The following is a 19,285-nucleotide window of genomic DNA, read 5'->3' as shown; positions in this document are numbered from 1 at the left end:
AACCAGTGAAAGAAGACACCCAAGTTTTTATTTGGAGGGAAGAATCTGTTGTCAAGGAAGTAAAGCTGGTTGTAATATTCCATGAGAAGTTCTAGGCCTGCCTCATTCCGGCTGGGAGTCCGCATGGCCTGTGGAAGGAGGAGAGAAAAGAGTAAACATATGTGAACCAGTGGCAGGTGCACCAACAATTAACAAGAGACGCTCCCTGCTGAGTGGAGACTGCACAAGGCTTCTGCACCACTCAGTGCCACTGTAGCTCTATTCTGAAGGCAAAGAAGTGGGATTTAAGAGGTGCAGAGGCCTTGCCTTTGGCAGAGGGGGATGAATTTCATCCTAGATGAACATATCTGGGATTCTTTTACCATGACAGAAAGTGACAGTGCACCTGTCATCCTGTGCACTGAACAAGGTAGGGGCCTGGGGTGGGGGACCCAATGTTCACAATATCTGTGATCTGTGCCTATGCATTATGATACAAGAGGGCTGAAGTAAGATTCACTAGTAAAGCTTCTTCTCGCGTTTGAGTGCTTGACTTGGCAAGCAATCTTCTTTTCATGTAGATTTTTTTGGATGTAACCATGTACAGTTGGCACCACTTTACCCATATGAAGCCTAAGAGGAGAGGAAAGGCAAGTTAGAGAACGTCCAGCTCTGGGCTGGATTATTAAGACTGACCTCACCAAATTGAAAGCTAGGGGTGTTTTTACTCCAGCCTCACTAAGGCAGCTGCATTCATCTACCAAAGCCTGGGAAAAATAGGAAATCTGATTAAATGCAGGTGTGGGAAGCAGCTCATTTTGGCTTCAAAAGGTAATTTAAGATGATTTAACAGACAGGGGGTGGAACAATACAGTTCCGTTATTAATTAGTAGCTCAGAATTGGTCTTTCCATTCTAGCACTGGGCTTTTCCTGATTTTTCTGCTGCAAGTTCTCTGAGGCTCAGATGGTAGGGTAGAATTTTAGATAATTCTGACGGTTGAACCCTGGTCCCACTTTAATCTTTGCTCACTAAGGCCCCAATCTTGTAGCTTGGTCCATGAGGGCAGACCCTTGCACTAAGAAATGCCTCTTTTTCATAGCAACTAGAAATGGAAAGACCCAGTGCAACTGTTTGCAAGAGGAGGAGAAAGTTCCCCTTGAAGGCTCAGCTACAGGACTCATTCTTCACTTCCTCACTACCCAAAGTTATTTTCTGTTTTAACTTCTAATGCAGCAGAGGGAGCTGCTGTGTAGTCTTGCCTGGGAGGGAGATATTGCTTGATTTTTTTCCAACTAAGTTCATAAACTAAAAACAACAACAGGTTGGACAACAATAAAAGAAAAGGATAAAGCAATCCTCGGTTAGCAGGGCATTAAGAGACTCCATTATATTGCACAGATACCATTATTTTATGATCTACCGTATTTTGTAACCTATAAACTGAAGCCACAGCTTTTCAACATGTGCTCCAGGAATTCCATATCCCAAAGTTATAAAGCACATGAAATGTGACAGTACAGCTCTGGAAGAGAAGTGTGAAGACCACCCATAGAAGAGTTAATGATTTCCAAAAAGGCCCCATTTTCCTCCTGAACTCGCTGAAACAGGCTGGGATTTCCCTTTTTAAGCATGAGGAGCACAAACCTGCCGCAGATCCATTAGCTCTTTGATTTCCTTGTCAAATGAGACGCCATCTTCCCCATAATGTTCAGAGATGAGATCCTGGGAGTAGGGGGGGAAAAAGGAAAGCTTCTGGTTTAGTTTGTGGGTGACGGATTTCTGTGGCTACTGAGCAAGCAACTCACCAGTGCTCTTAGTGAAGGAGTACAGGGCTTTTGTAAACACACAGCAAATAATGAATGCCAGGACAGGAGAGAGCTCTGCAGTCCTGCCACACGCCCTAACCCTGCAAAACTTCAAACAAACCATGTCTATGCACAGGGACTCCTGGAGGGCTGGTTGGGCTCCCATCTGCAACAGATTTTGGGACAGTTCTTTGGTAGCTTTTCCATTGCTTTCATCCCCTCTACAAGTAATAGGCCAGATCACGCCCTCTGGGCTTTTATTTGACTTATAAACTTACAAACTGGTGTTACTGTGACACATAGGCCCTTTGGCAAAGTGTCCCATTCTTTTCAAACAACTCGTCTCAGACCTGACAAACTCATTACATCAAATACATTTCTTACAGGGTATTTGTCCATAAAGAGTAACATATAAGGTTTCTGGTGAAAGCTTGCAATTTACCGATGTTCATAATCATGGCATGATGTGTGTACGGGTAATATTGAAGTAATAATGTCACTATATTGAAGTTTATGCCATTATGTTCTTAAGATTAAAAAGGAGCCAATAGGTTGACCACCAATTCATGCAGGTGGACGGTGCCATCCTCCCTGGTCAGCCAGTGATGTAATGCAAGGATCAATTGTCTGCCATTGGCCCATCACAGAACAATCAATGGAAAACCATCAAAGAAAACTGCAAATAATCAAAACCACAGGGAAGTAAAAAAGGAACATAGATAGGGAATTGCTCTGTCTACGAATAAAGACAAGAGAGTGTTTCACTAAAACACAGAGTGGGGAGAGGCACTCTGGATCCTTTCACTGAGGAGACATCTTGAAAGGGGTGTTTTTCCACGAAGGAATGGATCCTGGTTCCTACAAAGCCAGCCGGCTGGCTTGCTTCTGTTCCCAAAGCCAGGAACAGACTCAAATTTGGGGGGGGGGGGGGGAGAGAGAGAGAGAGGAGGGAACCTACTTTGTTAGTTAGGAAAGGTCACTATTAAGTGCAGGCCTAGTTCACGTTTTCTGATTTTGTCTTGTATTGTAACCATTTGTAACCTGTGTGTTATACAGAAGTGGTGGTGTGAGGTAAAACTGGCAAACTGGGGTACACTGCTTCTTGAGGTGGGAGAGGATCTGGGATTTCTATGAGTAGCCAGTGTTGGGCTAGATATCACAGGGGAATGCTTCAAAGGGACTAAAGAATGGATTGCACCTCTCATTAACCTGCAAGGCAAAGACAGGGCTTGAGTGGCTGACACGCTAGTGATGTTAGGGAGCCAACAGCCAGCTACCACAAGCAAGACTCCCTTATACTGGGGGCAGAGGGTGACGATCAGTCCTGGGTACCCAAAGAACACCACAGTTACAAAGAATAAAGAGAACAGTTTGAAGCTGGGTTTAGATTCCTGTCTTCCCTTCCCACCCATCTTTGCCACGACACACAACTGTACTCCCATGCAGAAATATTTAATCAAGCCCTCATGACATACTCACATTTGATTCAGACAATGCATGTCAACTTAAATAACTTTAAGCAGGCTTACCTTTAATGGGGCCATTAAATCCATTTCCTTAGTCTCCTTTAGCCCCAAAGGAATCATAGGGACGCTGATCGATTCACTAAAATAAAATATGATAGACAAGCTAAGTTTATATTTCCAGTCACTATTCTCTTGTAGGCGTAAGGAAACCTCATGCTTCAAAGCATAAGTGATCACCAGCTGAGGTCAGGAAGAAATGTTACCCGATTAAAATGGCAAAAGGTGCAGTATGGAAGGTTTGAATTTTCTCTGAAGCTGCCACTACTGGCCAGCTTTGGAGACTAGTCAGGTCATTAACATGATCCGGTGGGGGCATTTCTTATATTCTTTTCTTGCCTACTTCAATGGCAGCCCAAATGCTACAGGCCGGAGTGCCTCAGGTTAATAGTCACTTCGCTATGGTGTTGACCGTGCTTCCATTAAATTCAAAGACAAAACTCCCATTTGACTTACAAAGGGCCAGGCTGTGAGGGAATACACAGAAACCAGACACAAATGTTCTCAGCTGGGAAGGTGGTTTTGAAAGAACACACATCGGGAACAGCACTTTATCTTTGCGGGTTTTGGATACACTGGTGGACCCTGTCCTGATTTTCAGTGCCTTACCCATGCAATGTTGTGGTTTTAGGTTGCTACTTTAAGTTTTTTTTAAAAGCAGCCAAAAGATCAGAAACTGAATTGGCTGCAATGGTCTAAGATGTTTTAACAAACAGCTCTTGAGAGACAGGGATCCAATCTCAGTTATGACACTGAGAAGTGACTTGCCCAAAAGGGTGGAACTTAGGCCGGCTTAAGTTTCTGTCACCTATAAAACGGGGGTTCTAACAATGGCCTACATCACCAGATCAGTGAAATGTTTGTAAGGCACTCCGAAGATAAGGCGTTTTCATGAACGTGTGCCTCATAAATTGTTTACAACATCAACATTTAAAAAGGGGACTCCTGTCAAGCAGTTCAGGGCCAGCATTTAAATGGTTACAAGATATAGTGGATGCCTGTTTGCAGCAACACCTTGTAAGAACTGCTGCTGCTTAGAAGCAACATCCCCTGGGAACACTTTCCTTATCACGAATTGTCCACTGGGTAACAGCAACACATAAGAGCAACATTCATGACGTTGTGACATCGCATCCAGGGGTGGGGATGGAGGAGTGTGTATGGGCGCTGCCCCACAAACTACATCTTTCCACTCCCCTCTTGACCCTGGCCCTTCAGCGCAACTTCAGGACACAGCCCCAGACACTTACCCTACCTGACAGAGCCTGCGCAGAGAGCATGTGTAGGGGGACTTAGAGGGAGGGTCTAGGAGAGAGGGATTTTTGGGGGGGTGGAGGAAGGGAAGCTGGGGGAGCAGCAGATGTGTGCTATTTTGCAGTGGGGAGCATAGGGGACCCCCCTTACACTGAGCTGTCTCCTCCATCTCAGTTGCTAGTGATATGGGTGTGCTGTTTTACAGTGAGAGGTTGGGGGGACCTCCCTCCCCAGGAGGCTGCCCTGTCCCCTTCCCTCCTCCCGTCTCCACTCTCTGTGCTAGGAGCTAACCTCCCTCCATTTCAGGCTGCGCACAGTGCCCCCCACCCCAGCCAGCCATCCCTCACCAGGGTGGAGCATAAAGCTGCCAGCGGGAGCATCCCCAACCTGTCCTGGCACCTGGGCTTGCTCAGCTGTTTTGCCTACTGAAGGCTCCCTTGCCAAACCCAGGGCTCTCCTGCCCCATTTCCTCCAACCACCCCACCCCCCGCCCCGCAACAACATGTCTGCCCACCCCTTCCTAAACACCCTTAACTCTTCATATACCTTTGGTCAGATGACACTCCCCATAACAGCAACAGTCACTTAGGAGTAACACAGCAAAAGGGCACCAATATGTTGCTACTAATGAGCGTCTACTGTAACAATCAAGCCAGGGCTATCTTTTAAAATGTAAAAAATCTTGGCAATAAAGATATGCAGTTAAAATTCAGCAGTGGCAGCAGGTCACTGTCTGCAGAACATTACAGCATCTTTATCAGGCTGCTGTTCGGCAAAGACCACCCCAGTCTGGGTTCAGATCAGTTTGCAGCAAAGCCTCTTTCCACACTGGAGATCTCAACACCAAACCCAAAAACCCCACCATTAGGGATTAGCATTCCAGATTTAGACCTGGATTCCAAATCTCTGGATCCAAACACTTCCATATATGGAAATTTGGTTTTGCCTATTAGAGATACAGGGCCTGATTCTGCACTCAGGGCAGTAATTCCATTGATTTGTAAAGTACAGAATCATAGAGGATTATGGTTGGAAGGGACCTCAGGAGGTATCTAGTCCAACCCTTGCTCAACGTAGGACCAACCCCAACTAAATCATCCCAGCCAGGGCTTTGTCAAGCCAGGCCTTAAAAACTTCTAAGGATGGAGATTCCACCACCTCCCCAGGTAACCCATTCCAGTGCTTCACCACCCTCCTAGTGACAAAGTTTTTCCTAATATCCAACCTAGACCTCCCCCCTGCAACTTGAGACCATTGCTCCTTGTTCTGTCATCTACCACCACTGAGAACAGCCTAGCTCCATCCTCCCTGGAACCCCCTTTCAGGTAGTTAAAGGCCAGTATCAAATCCCACCCCATTCTTCTCTTCTGCAGACTAAGAAAGACTAGTTCCCTCAACCTTTCCTCATAAGTCATGTGCTTCTATCTCCTAATCATTTTTGTTGTCCTCCTCTGGACTCTCTCCAAATTTGTCCACATCTTTTCTGTAGTGGGGGCCCAAAACTGGACACAATACTCCAAATGTGGCCTCACCAGTGCCGAATAGAGGAGAATAATCAGTTCCCTCCATCTGCTGGCAATGCTCCTACAAATGCAGTCCAATATGCCATTAGCCTTTTTGGCAATAAGGGCACACTGTTGACTCATATTCAGCTTCTTGTCCACTGTAACCCCCTGGTCTTTTTCTGCAGAACTACTGCCTAGCCAGTCAGTCCCAGGTCTGTAGCACTGCATGGGATTCTTCTATCTGAACTGGAAGAGCCTGCACTTGTCCTTGTCGAACCTCATCAGATTTCTTTTGGCCCTGTCCTCCAATTTGTCTAAGTCGCTGCGTATCCTATCCCTGCCCTCCAGGGTATCTACCACTCCCCCCAAGTAGAGCAACTCCTGGTCACCAGGTGTGACAGCAGAATCAGGCCCATAAAGTTCAGGCCCCAATCAGCAAGGTTTGCGCCTCCCATCTCTAGAGAATATTAAACAAAATATTAGTGTCTCTTTAAAGTGCACAGTCATATTTGGAAGGAAGATTCCTGTATAGATGAGAAAGCACAAGAAAATGAGCCCCAAGCAATTATAATCCTTCTAGGTGCCTCAGTGATGGACCCTTTGTGGTGTAAATCAGTAGATTGAGATTTCTCCTCCGGACCTGCTCTTTCACACATTACCCTGCCAAACCACAGCTTTCCTAATGGACCTACAACTGTTTATTTAAAGTTAGGAATTTATCTAATCCTCTTTACTGGGACATGCTAGCACAAACACACGGCCTCCCAAAGGACTGGTTCAAAGAGGCAGGAAAGGCTAGTGGAGTGAGATCTGGAGGGGGTCACACAGGGTCAGGACCATTACAGTCGGTGTTTACACAATAACAGGTTATTTAACCCAGGTCTCTCATTAACACAAAGAGCTTATCAGCAGTTTCTGAAATATCACATGCTCATGAAAAATGGACTGGAGGGGTGGAGGAGGGGGAGAAAAACAAACATCCACATCTAAGTCTGTTCATACTTACTCAGTCATGGAATAAACAGCCTCCTGAGAGCTATAATTAGTGTGGAAAAGGGGTTATCACTTTTTCTCTAATGAGATTTCAGTTAGATCCAAATGCCACAAGAAGGTTTTCTTTGGTGTTCTTTAAATCTACAGAAAACAGGGCCTTTTGGGGTCGGTTGCAAAGATTAAGTTCTTGCCAGGCAGCCACACTAGTTCAGGAGCAGAAGGATCACCTCCTGCCTGCCTGGGGTGGCTAGGAATCACTTGTGTAACATACGAATATGGATGACTGAGTCAAGACATAGATCTTGCAGCTCTTGTTGACTGCGAGCAGCTTTTACGCAAGTAGGCTCAATTCAGCAGCTCTGATTCAGGTGAGTTATCACCTCACCAAGCACTAAAGAGGGGAAAGGCTGCAGAATCTGGTCCTCCGCTATTAGTGGCTGCATACCACTGGGGAAGAGGAAAACACCACATCAGCCACCATGTGGCCCCAATGGGAGATATGGGGGGGGGGGGGGGGAGGGCTCAGCACATTGCAGGGTGCACTCACCGTACTTCCATACATTATTAAATCTAGTTCTTGTTCCCTCAAGTGCCCAGCAAGCAGGAGGGCCACCCAGTGAGATCCTGGGGGAGTGATTTGGTTTTGCTTTCACTTGATGAACTGCAAACTGCATCACTGAGAACAACTCATCCTTACCAATGCTTTCAGGCAACCCTCTTGGAGCATGAAAGCTCCCCCTCTGCTAACTTTGCCCTATTGAAACACAACTATTGAGAAGGAACAAGGGACATCAAGACAGCTACACAGGCGGCACCCGCTGAACTGAACTGCTTTACAGTGTTCGGGGTGTGTGGACGCGTGTGGAGGGTGGGAAAGTGTGCATTTCAAGCTCGGAGGCTGCTTCAGCGTCCCTGATATTTATACCTCGGGCATTTCTTCCCTTCTCACCCAGATAAACAGCTCCCCTGAGAGGTCCCAGCACGTTAGCTTGCTGCTGGCTAGAGTGCTAGGACTTTCTCTACTGTGAGTCAAGCAGATGAGGTTGCTGGGTAAGCATTTCAAAGCAACTATGTGGTGCAATTAATAAAAGGTCTGGCCTCAAAAAAAAAAAAAAAAATCAAATGGGGAAATAAAAGCATGTGAATAATCCATTTCACAAGAAGCAGAGCAGCAAGAACAGAAGGCTAAGCACCTAAGCAGGAATGCTTTTAATTACTTTCATTAAATACTCAAGCTTCACCTGCAGTGCCTATCATGTGTTGGGGAAATTTTTCTTACATACCCCCTGGTTTGAGAGATATTTTGACCCATTTAAGACCTGCATTACTCCTCCTGCCTCAGCCTTCTGCATCGGTAAAGCACCATCCATCTCAAAGCACTTTACAAACATTAGCTGATAAAGCCTCAGAGTTATTATCCCCATTTTACAGATGGAGAAAACCACAGCACAGAGAATAAAGGACATTCTCAAGGTTACAGAGCAAATCATTGGAAGAGCTAATCCAGACCCCAGATCTCCTAACTCTCAGTCTTGTGCCACCCGCAGGTTAGTACATGGAAGTGAGTCACTGCCGAAAACTGCAGACTCACATCAGGAACTGTGTTAATGAGAAATCAGTGTAATCTCCTCAAATCCAACCCTGCTCTTCACTTCCTTACATGCTCTATTCCTGCTAGGAACAGGGGTATAGCGAGGGGAGGGGGGGAAGGGAAGAGGAAGGAATGTAAGGATCATTGTTAGCTATATATATTATATAGCTGCCCATATAACCATCTACACTCAGACCACAGCCACACACTCCAATGTACTGTGACGGAGATGTGGGGTAAAAAGGTCTCTCCATAACTTTCCTGAGGAAGTGGCCCCAGCTTCCACTGTGCAAACATTTTGAGGCTTATTGCAAGCCAAGCATGTCACTATCTAAATATTTATATTACGCCCATCACCATGATGTCTTGGCACCTGGGTGCCTAGCACACCTGATTCCCAAGAGGTTTGACCACTTTCTCCATATTCCTGGGCCCTGCAACTTTAGCAGCTTTCATGCTCAGCTTGGTTATCCCCCACCCTATACATCTTACCTGTCATTCTGGTATACGTCCACACAGCTGTTCAGTTCTTCTAGTTCTTCCTTCAGTAACTGCAGATTGGAATTAACATAGCTAAGCTCCAAGGCTACTGTTTCCTTTACTTTGTGATTACTGGTGGCCCTGAAAATAAAAAGGAGAGAGGGCACAGGAAGAATGGTCTTAGGAAGGGGTCCACAGGATAAAAGCTACTGATCTACCATGTTCAAACCACAAGGCTTCAGCTCCCAACAGAACAATATGCACCACTTTATACACGTATAGGCCATTTCACAGACTCTCAAGGTGCTTTCCAAACTAATGAATTAAGTCTCAGAATACTCCCCTAAAGTAGGGAAATGTTATTCCTATTTTACAGGGTGAGAAACGGAGACCAGACCTTTGAAATGAGCCAGATGCGGGGTCAGTGACAGAGCTGGGAGAAAACCCAGGAAGCATACTTGCTCTTGGACCCCTGCTCTAACCATTATAAAAAAAACTCTTTGGTACTTCTACTGAGCTTCACAAAACGTGTTCTGGAACACAAGCTTTCCAAGGTCTGAAGACTTTCCTCCTTGGATCAAGGATGATGGAAAGCTAGGTGTTAACAAGGAGAGACTGGGAGATTTAAAGACATAAGAAATAAGAGCAACTGGGTGAGAGAGAGAGAGGAAGAGAGTTCAGGAGGAGGAAAAAGTTCTGTGATGCAGCTAGGCCTGAAGTGAGACATGATTCCCTGACTCCTTCAGCTTCTCTTAGGAGACATTCGTTTCTGGCAGTGCCCCGGCCTAGCGACTGGGATGCTGCCCAGCAGCCTCCAAGGCCTGTTCTGTTAGGGGCAGCAGCAAAGCAGCTTTCGGACTGCCTTCCAGTGAGGCTGCACATACTTATTAAACAAAATACTCCAATTTGATATTGTAAGACACGGCCACATTTTTGTGGGAGCCTCACAGAATTCCAGAGTGTGGTCTAGGGCCACATTTGCTTCATTGTACAGTACATACAATAGGGACAAGTTCAGTTTAAAAAAAAAAAAAAAAAAAAGAAGTTTCCTGACATGTTAAAAATCATTCCCTATTCTGCCACAGAACATCAGCTTTGAACAAGGACAGAATGCAGACTTGGGGGACAGGGAACATGCTAGGCCCTTACAGACAGGTATGAAGACGTACCCATATTATCATTAATTATTCATATTACAGTAATGCCTAGAGGCCGCAAGCAAGATCAGGGCCCCATTGAGCTGGGTGCTACATCACACACACCCCCACCCCTAAAGAGCTTACAATCCAAATAAACAAGACCAAGAATGGGAAAGGAAACAGAGGCTCAGGAAGGTGACGTGACTAGTCCAAGGTCACAGCAGGTCAGTGGCAGAGCCAGGAACAGAACCCATGTCTTCTGAGCTCTCATCTAGTGCCCTCCCTATTAGGCAACACTGCCTCTTGGATCTATACACATGATAACATACAAAAAATGCTAAGAGAACATTTAGGCTGCAAAGTCAAGCCTTCATGAGTTAGGAAGTGCCAGAATTAAGGCTGCCTGGGCAACCTTATTTCAGCCCCTTGCCTGCATATGTAATAATTAGGCTTGGCAGAATTCAATTTTTATTTTATTTTCTATAAATTGACAGATAAAATAGGAAAAAATGCTTAAAAATGAACATCAATTTAAATGTTCATAGCTGTGAATAATTGTCTGCTCCCCTCATAAGTTATGACAATAGACATTGAGATTCAAGAAATTAAAGCTTTAACAGTTAAAACACAAACTATCAACATTACATTACATGTTAAAATATACAAAGCAAATATCCTTAAATCAAACTCTATTAAGTTCTCAAACAGCATTTTTCTTACTTTGCCTATCTGTAAATTTCTATTACCCATGGACTTCTTTGTATGTTGGTTTGTGTGCCGATGATGAAATTGACATTTACCAAAAAACCCTAATCCTTCCAAGCCTAATCATGACACAGTCTAATTACATGATCATACACTATTTTTTCCATCAGGACCCCGGCTCACTCAGTGCACAGGATGGGCCTGCTCTGGGGATTAATGAGCTTTGCATAGCGAAGAAGACTTGTCTGTAGGACCTCTGGCCTCATTTTTTGCAGAAGTTAGAAGGCGTGTGGTGAATGAGGCACGGGATTTCAGGAAGAGAAAGGATGGTGTCATGGTTAAGGCACTGAATGCTGCCTTAGAGAATTGGATTCTGTTCCTGCCTCTGTCACAAAGTCCGTGTGTCACTGGACAAGCCAATATCTCCAATACAGATTCAAATCTTATTACACAGACACACTTTCAATTGAGATTCCACACTTATACTTCATTTTGGCTCTTTTAGGTGTAATTCTTAGATATGAAAAGCACAGCCTTTCCAGTGCAAATAGCCAACTGTTGCAGCTGAAAGTCTGTTCTTTGGTCACCCAGTAACAGCATCCTGCTGAATGCCCTGTTTTCTATCCCATTTATTTTATGTCAGCAAATGTAAACATGAAGGATGGATTTCAGCTGCAGTGACTCATCCTCTTTGAGACGACGGCTTTTCAGGCCAATTGCACCCTTCTTATCGGCTCAGGGAAAAAAATAACCAGGAACAGATAACCTGATGGCAGGGGAAAGCTGACAACACCCAATTGTCTGCTGAAACATGTTCTAGCCTCTCACACTAAATCAAGTTGGGCTTCTTTTCAGCTGAGTGCAGTCAAGAAAAGAACAAGGCCATACCTCAGCTTGGCACAGGACTAAGCCTTTTCAAGTCTCTGGCAAGTTGTTCACGGATGCCAGGATCCTGTATCAGATAAAACCACCTCATAAGCACAGGGGTTCTAAGTATTCTACCATTTATTACTTCTTTACTGATTGCCTCCCAGATCAGCTTTGCCATAACTTTGCCTAGGATTGAGGTCAGGATAACCTGGCCTATATTTTCCTGAGTCATCCGTATCCCCTTTTTCAATATGAAAAGGGCAGCCTTTCCACTACAAATAGCGACCTGTTGCAGCCGAAAGCATGTTCTTTGGTCATCCAGTAACATTAGCTTCCCGCCCCCCCGCAAAGTCCTCTGAAATTTCCCGTGTTCCAAGATTTGTTAATCAACGTAAGTGGCTCAGAGAGCACATCAACCAATTCTGTTTAACATCCTCCTTAGTTATTGATAGAATTGTCACCGTCACCTGGGAGTATATCCTCCTACTTCTTTCCAAATACAGAATAGAAGTAGTTATTGAACACTTCTGCCTCTTTTGCATCAAGATCGATCATTTTACCATACTTGTCTAGTATTGGACTATGCCATTGCTACAATTTCATTTGTTCCCAATATATTTAAATAATTGTTTGTTATTGTCTTTAACTGGCCATAGATTTTTTTTATTGATATTTTCAGCTTCTTTTATCAATTATCTGCAATTTCTAACTGCTGATTTGTTCTCTTTGCTATCGATTTCCCCATTAATTTTTCTCCACTTTTTCTAAAATGCTGTTTTCACCTTTTAACCGGGTTGGATTTTTATCAAAAGAGGCCTTGTTTCTTGAGTGCAGAATTGTGTGTGTGTGTGTGTGTGTGTGTGTGTGTGGGGGGGGGGGGGGGTTGTTGGACATCTGAACACTTAACTCCCAGTTTTCACTTGCATTTTTATATCTAAATGTTTACTCCCAGTGAATTTTGCTCAAAATGTTTTTCAGTTTGGGAAAATCAGCCTTTTAAAAGCATCAAGTATATGGATTCCAGGTCAAACTGTATTCTGTTTGCACATAGCGAAGTAAAGTAGACAGATAGCAGCAGCACTTCAGAAAGGTCTGGTATGGCATCTATCAGGCTAACTAGGACATGGTACCTTCCATACACTGGTGCATGGCAAAGCATTCATTAAGGGTGAAATTTACCTTTGTGCAGAAGGTCATCACAAGGCCAATACACTGATTAAAATGCAACTTAAAATGGTGCCAAGGTTTCGTGCTAGCCCTTTGCACAGGGGTGCATTTTGGTCTAATTAAGAACATACATTATACAATCATGAGTCTTGATCAATCTGAGGAGTTGTCAAAATGTTTGCTTAGTTAGCTTTTTGTACAGCATTATTCTTAAAGACGTGGTATATTGGCAACCCCTTGATCGCTTCTATTACTTTGCTGAGCCAGTGGTATTTGAACAAGACAGGAAAAGACTTTTGTTGTAACTGTCTCAACCAATTTATTTACCCATCAAACAAAACCTTCTACAGCGTCCAATAAAACCACATTTTATTTCAAATACACCATTCACCATAGTTTCTTAGGAAAGAGGAATGATGCTCTAAACAGATCATTTTAAGGAGTAGGGTTCTGTCTACACTGGGAACTTGTCCTGACTCCTACAGCTAATGTCCAGCCACCCACATAGCTGTAAACCATGGTTGACAGAAAGCTCCACCAACCAGTACAAATCACAACTTTCTTTCACTACACTTCAGGTTTACAGTGATGGAGCACTCCAGGGCAAATTCTCAGGGTAGACAAGGCCTAGGAGTCTTCAGTACTAACCCCTGGAGAAGAGCACATTCTTCGAGCCATGAAAAAATAGCAATGATTTACTAAATGATTTTTAATTTCAGGTGATTTTATGAGGCAAGTTTTGGTTTTCCATTAACTCCAAAATTTCAAGTTCCAAAGTGGGCAAAAATCTGAGATCTCATGGCTAACTTCTGCTCAGAATAGACCTGTTTAATCTCAAAAACAGACGCACAGAAGGAAGCTACCAGTGGGAGAGGTGTTTAAACTACCGATCCCAATGCTTCAGCAGCTGAAAAAGAGCAACATCAGGGTGTTTTACTTTCTAACTTAGCGCCCGTGCCCCTCATACTCCCTAACAAAGTAATTAAGTTGCCCGTGTTTTGCCTTGCATTCCTTCTAGCTCCCTCACTCCTTTTGGACTGTGCTGGATTGAAATGTCTAAGTTAGGAGGAGGGGGATTACTTGCTGCTCACATTCTTGGATGCTCTAGGAACAGCAGGTATCGCTAAGAAGCTCTGAGTCACGATTTTGATATAAACAGCACATCCAGGCCCATTGCTGCTGACATGGAACATTTCTCCTTGGTTTTATAAAGCAGGGTTGTGCGGAATAGGACACAGCAAGATCTCAAGCCTTTTTAATTAGATGAGGCACCAAAGTGGTATGCTTCGTAAGATCCAGGAGCAGTCCTAGGGCTTGTCTACATGCTGGAGTAATGGAGTACTATGGGGGCCTGATTTCTACATGCAGTAACCTGTTGCACATTAATTGGTCTGTGCAGACGCTGTCAGTGCATACTAAAAGTTCCTACTGAGCAGCAGCAGGGTCTACACAGACCAATTAATGCACAACACTTTGTGCACTCTGGGGGAGTGATTTCTAAGTGCACTATTACCCCATACTGCAGACAAGTCATTAAACATCTATGTCATTCCAGTACCCCCTTCAGCTCCACTACACATTTATAGTGCGGTACTTAAAAACATCCAAACATGACAGCAACCTTTAATGTGCAGTAGGTATATATAAAGTAAGTATTGGTTTAAAATGCTGAGCAATTCTAGCTCAAAGTAGCACAGAGGAAAAGAAAAAGTCCATCTAATGTGGGTCAACTATTTGGAAACTGGGAGGAGGTCGAGGGGAGAGAACGAATGACACATCAGCCACCAAAAAGGTAAGATTTTCTACAAGGTGAATGGATAATGAGCTTACATATAAGCTACTTTAAAAATCCTTCTGACATTTCATTGCATCATACACAGCCCTACAGATGGGCACTTTAGTACATGTGCTGTGTCATGCATGCATAGATATACACCCAAGTAGGAGCCAAGATGATCTGCTTTTTAACTGAGAAATATTAATAAGCTAAGGTAGCCATGAAAACAAAGTGTTACAACACATGCCTGTTTTAATGTCAGTATCTCCACATGGGCTGAGAACAGTCGCTTGTATTAATGTCTAAACTCTGACAAAGAGTTCCCATTGTGGCTAAAGTACCACACACATCAATGGCTAGCTAGAAATAACTGAGCCAGATTCAGTTCTAGCTTAAGTGTGAAATTGAGTCTCCTTTAATCAAACCTGAATTTAGCCCATTTAAGGCAGTTACCCACATGGTTGTCAGAAAAGAGATAGGCAACTTAAAAGACAGACTGGGCCATAGTTCTAAATTCACTTCTGTTGTTCCATCCACCAGACTCCAGTTTAATAATTTCTAGAAAATCTATTGAATCAATATAACTGTATATCAACTGTATATCAATCAACACAACATTACAGAGGGTGAGGTCAGTGCCAAGCAGATTATAGGACCTTTCTCCAGAGGGTTTACATCGTAAAGGCACATGGGTGGGCTGCACAAACAGAGCAGGGTGTGACCATGGGAGCTTGAATGCTTCAAGAGTTTTCAGTAATTCCTTGGATGTCAAGACAGAGGAGCTTGTTATATGTTACCAGGGAAACTATTCTGGGTCCATGGGTCAGCACGGGAGAAAGCACAGCTATTGGAGTGGTTGAAGGAGACAAAGGATGCAGCGGGGAGGGGAAGACAGAACAAAATATAAGAAGCAGGAGGGGCTGTGGGTGTAGAAGAAAACAGAGATGTGAGCAATGTCAAAGGAGTTAGGGAGAGATCGGAAGGTGTTAAGTGGCCAGAAGCTGAAGCCACCAGTAAAGCATTACCAGAACAGAAGCACAGCTCAGGGCTATGTTCTTCCTTTCTGATTTCTAGTCATACTGCAAATGGAGGAAGAGAAAAAGACCTAGCCACACCAAAATTAACAGGGAGAGTCACCTTCTCCATCCCCCAATTGACCAGTATAAGAAACAATGACAGAAGACAGTGGTGATCCAGAAAACACTCTCCCTTCTCCAACACAGGTAGCGTAATAACACCAAGTCACTAGTCTTTCTAAGAAAGCAAATTGACCTGTTACTAGTGCACAGGTCTTTGTCTCCTGCTGGAGAATAGCATAAGCATCAGTCTAAACTAAGAAGCAATTGAGAATGCTAGCACACAGATGTTCTAGTATTGGAAATGAACCAGTGCTCACTTGAAGAGGTTTTCTGCCCCAGCTCGCATTCTCATCTCCTTGTTGATCTGTTGGTTAATTCGTGCGCGGCGGTGCTGCAGTTTGCTGCGCTGGGTCTGTGCGAAGGGATCACAGCCCTGCTATGAGAAAAAGGATTGTCACAACAAATCCTGTTCAAACATGACATCTTCACCAAACTTGAAACATCCTTTCCATCCCACCCTACCATGCCACCAGCCTCACCCACTCCTCATTCAAATCTGCCCTGGGGACCCCCTGCTTCTGCACTGCCCACAAGCAGGGAGTTAATAGATAATTTAAAACAAAAGCCTCTGTTATTCTTTCCTCTGGGTTTGATCATTTTCACTTCACTGTGTGTCAAAGTGCCAAGAACAATGCCATTGCTTAATAATAAACACATGCGGTGAAGTGTAGTTTTAGTTGATAACAGCAGCCACCTAGTTTCACTAGGCTTTGATATCTGCTATCTACTGAATATTTTCTGTCCCCCTCCCCCTCTTCCCTTTATCAGCATCATTCTTATAAACCTGCATCTGACCCAGATAGCCGCTGAAATATTCCAGCTATCACTTAATTACAATTGCTTGCCTCCCCCTTAGCACTCCCTTCTACAATACTGAATGACACCACTTGCTGGCCTCTGTCCCCTTGATACCAACACTAGCACTATATTTCACATCTCATTCCTTTCAGCAAGTGACAGTAAACAGTCACACTATCACTGCAGAAAGCCACCTACTGAGGGTATTCATCGATCCAAGCATTCTGGGAAATAATGGAACCTTTGAAAGTGCATTATAGTGGTCTAATACCATTGTTGCTTAGATTACCTCACTTACTAGATGGATATTCAGGTAATTTTTAAAATATGGGATTTCTCAGGAGTGAAATAATATATGTTGTCTCCCTTTACAGAACTTTCTCAGATGGACACAGCATGAAAGATTTGGGATGCCAGTCCTGGGAGCCTCGGATCACAGTAGATCTACAACTGCAGCCTGGACACTAGCATCCCGATTTTCCATAGGTGATTAGCTCCTGATGAATTCAATGGAATCGAAGCTTGCTCAGCAACTCTGAAAATCAGGGCATTACTTTTCAATGTAACCTATTTATCACTTTCATTTTCTCCTCCACTCTCTTCCCTGAATTTTCTTTGGGGCAGGTTCTTTATAGGCAGGGAATTGTTACGAGTTTAATAATCAATTTGGGGAACAGCAGATATTAATATATCTTGAAGTTTCATAAGGGGAGGGAAAGGAATATTATAGGGTACACCCAACAGAAACCCTGTCAGGAGGACGATCTCAGATTCCACAATGACACAAATGCTCCACCCACACAGGAAGACTGAATTGTTCCTTATACAATAGAAAATAAATGGTGAAATGGGCTCCCTAGGAGTGCCATGGACATAAATAAAGGTCCTTTTCTGGAGGGGTCCCAGGCAGGGGAATTACAGTAAGATGGAGACCTGAAAGTTTGCTATTCTTATGTTAATATCAGATGCCAACCGCCTATGCCAGCAAGCTAAATTCTAGTTTACACATAGAGCAGAGGTCCCCAAATTGTGGGGCGCACCCCTCGGGGGGCATAGAGGAATGATCTGGGAGGAAGGCACGCAGTAGGGCCTGAGCCGATCCCCATGGGGGTAGGGGGAGGGAGCACCACCCAGCCCCACTCTGCCCCGAGCTCTGCTCTGGATGGTCCTGGCCCACAGCCCAGTCCAAGCTGGGGGAAGGGGGGGAGAGGGCGGAGGTTGTGGACAGGGGTGCAGGAGGGGATGCGATGTAAAAGGTTTGCAGACCACTGAGAGTAAATTTCACTCCAGTGCAGAGTCAGCACAAGGTCCTACTTCATTCCTGCCTAGGCCACGTGTTGGCCCCCCGAACTAGGAGGGGGAAGTGAGGCGAAGTTCACCCAGAATACAGCTCTTGTGAATTTCTTTCAGAGCAACAACTAACCATAGCTTCAGAATAAAAGGGTAACTCCTTCTCTCTTAAGACACTCTCAAGACTCACTATAGCTCTGATTAGGTCAAAACACCACTTTTATTTATTTTTTAGCCAGAGAGACTAGTTTACATTAGCTTCCCATGTGGCATCATCTTATTTCACGTATCTTCACCCTCATAGCCACAGGGTGAGGCTAGGGAAAGGGTATCATTTCCTTGCCCTTTAAGTAGCAGGCTCTGATGCATAGGGAATCTATGTTGGTCTGTGAGGTGCCATGCATATCTATCTATGGCAATGGACAGGTTATTTTCTACAGCATTCATCACCGTACCAGGGTACATGCTTGGATGATGATAAAGTTAAATTTGCATACAGAAGTCCAGTGGACTTCATGAAGTCTTGGCTCTCCTCCTTGCTTGAAGGAGGTGCTGCTTGGGGAATCCACCAATTACAAAACAGCTGATAATGTGCCTCATGCTGAGAGTTAGTTAGTTCTTGGCCTGCATTTATAGCACTATGTGGCCATCGCAGCTGCAAGAGTAAGGCTGTTAGAGTTTACAGCGGCACAACTGTACCGATGCTGCTGCTCTATGCAGACAGGAGAGAGCTCTCCCATCAGCATAATAAAAATCACCTCCATGAGAGGCAGTAGTTATGTTGGCAGGAGAAGCTCTCCTGCAGACATAGCACTGTCCACACTGGCGCTTCTGCTGGTGTAACTTGTGTCGCTCAGAGAGGTGTTTTTTCACACCCCTGAGCGACATTGTTGTACTGAGAAAAGTGGTAGTGTAGACAATCCTGAGTCTCTAAAGAAGAGACTACAGGCCTCAGCTCTTGTTCATGATGTTATCATGGAAGGGCCAATTAAAAAAAGAAAATTCTCAACTGCAGAAGAGATTATGTGGTTTGGAAACCTGCTCTATTAAAGAAAAACGGAGGCGATGGGCAGAAAACAAGTGTGACTTATTTAGGAGTGGAAAAATACTTCAGATCATATTTGTTTTGACTAATAACGGAGGTAGGATGGGAAACATTGCTTGTGAAAAGATTCCAGGTGATTTACATCGGTTGAGGGTTAATTGTTCTGGATATTTTGAAATCTTACCAAGAGACTGACTTGACTGAGTTACTGGTATAAGCATGG

General features: G+C 44.2%; 1 protein-coding gene across 8 annotated transcripts in view; it reads right to left on the bottom strand.

The window, feature by feature from the left end:
* Positions 1-19,285, bottom strand: part of RHPN1 (rhophilin Rho GTPase binding protein 1) — a 63,188-nt gene that overhangs the window by 29,128 nt on the left and 14,775 nt on the right. For 6 of the 8 annotated variants that reach the window (XM_067560067.1, XM_067560064.1, XM_067560065.1 and 3 more), the window contains 5 exons: positions 16,187-16,302; positions 9,145-9,273; positions 3,316-3,391; positions 1,626-1,703; positions 4-128 (listed from right to left, as the gene is read on the bottom strand). In XM_067560067.1, the coding sequence (XP_067416168.1) occupies positions 4-128; positions 1,626-1,703; positions 3,316-3,391; positions 9,145-9,273; positions 16,187-16,221 (443 nt within the window). In that variant the 5' untranslated portion in view covers positions 16,222-16,302. Of the gene's footprint in view, positions 1-3; positions 129-1,625; positions 1,704-3,315; positions 3,392-9,144; positions 9,274-16,186; positions 16,306-19,285 lie in introns of all 8 variants that reach the window. The other 2 variants (XM_067560066.1, XM_067560063.1) reach the window with 1 other exon arrangement.

This window comes from Emydura macquarii, unplaced genomic scaffold, assembly GCF_026122565.2.
Source record: "Emydura macquarii macquarii isolate MOO-44397 ecotype Brisbane River unplaced genomic scaffold, CSIRO-AGI_Emac_v2 contig_2246, whole genome shotgun sequence".
NCBI classification, from domain to species: Eukaryota; Metazoa; Chordata; order Testudines; family Chelidae; genus Emydura; species Emydura macquarii.
The sequence above is the reverse complement of the archived record's forward strand: the minus strand, read 5'-3'. Positions and strand labels throughout refer to the sequence as shown.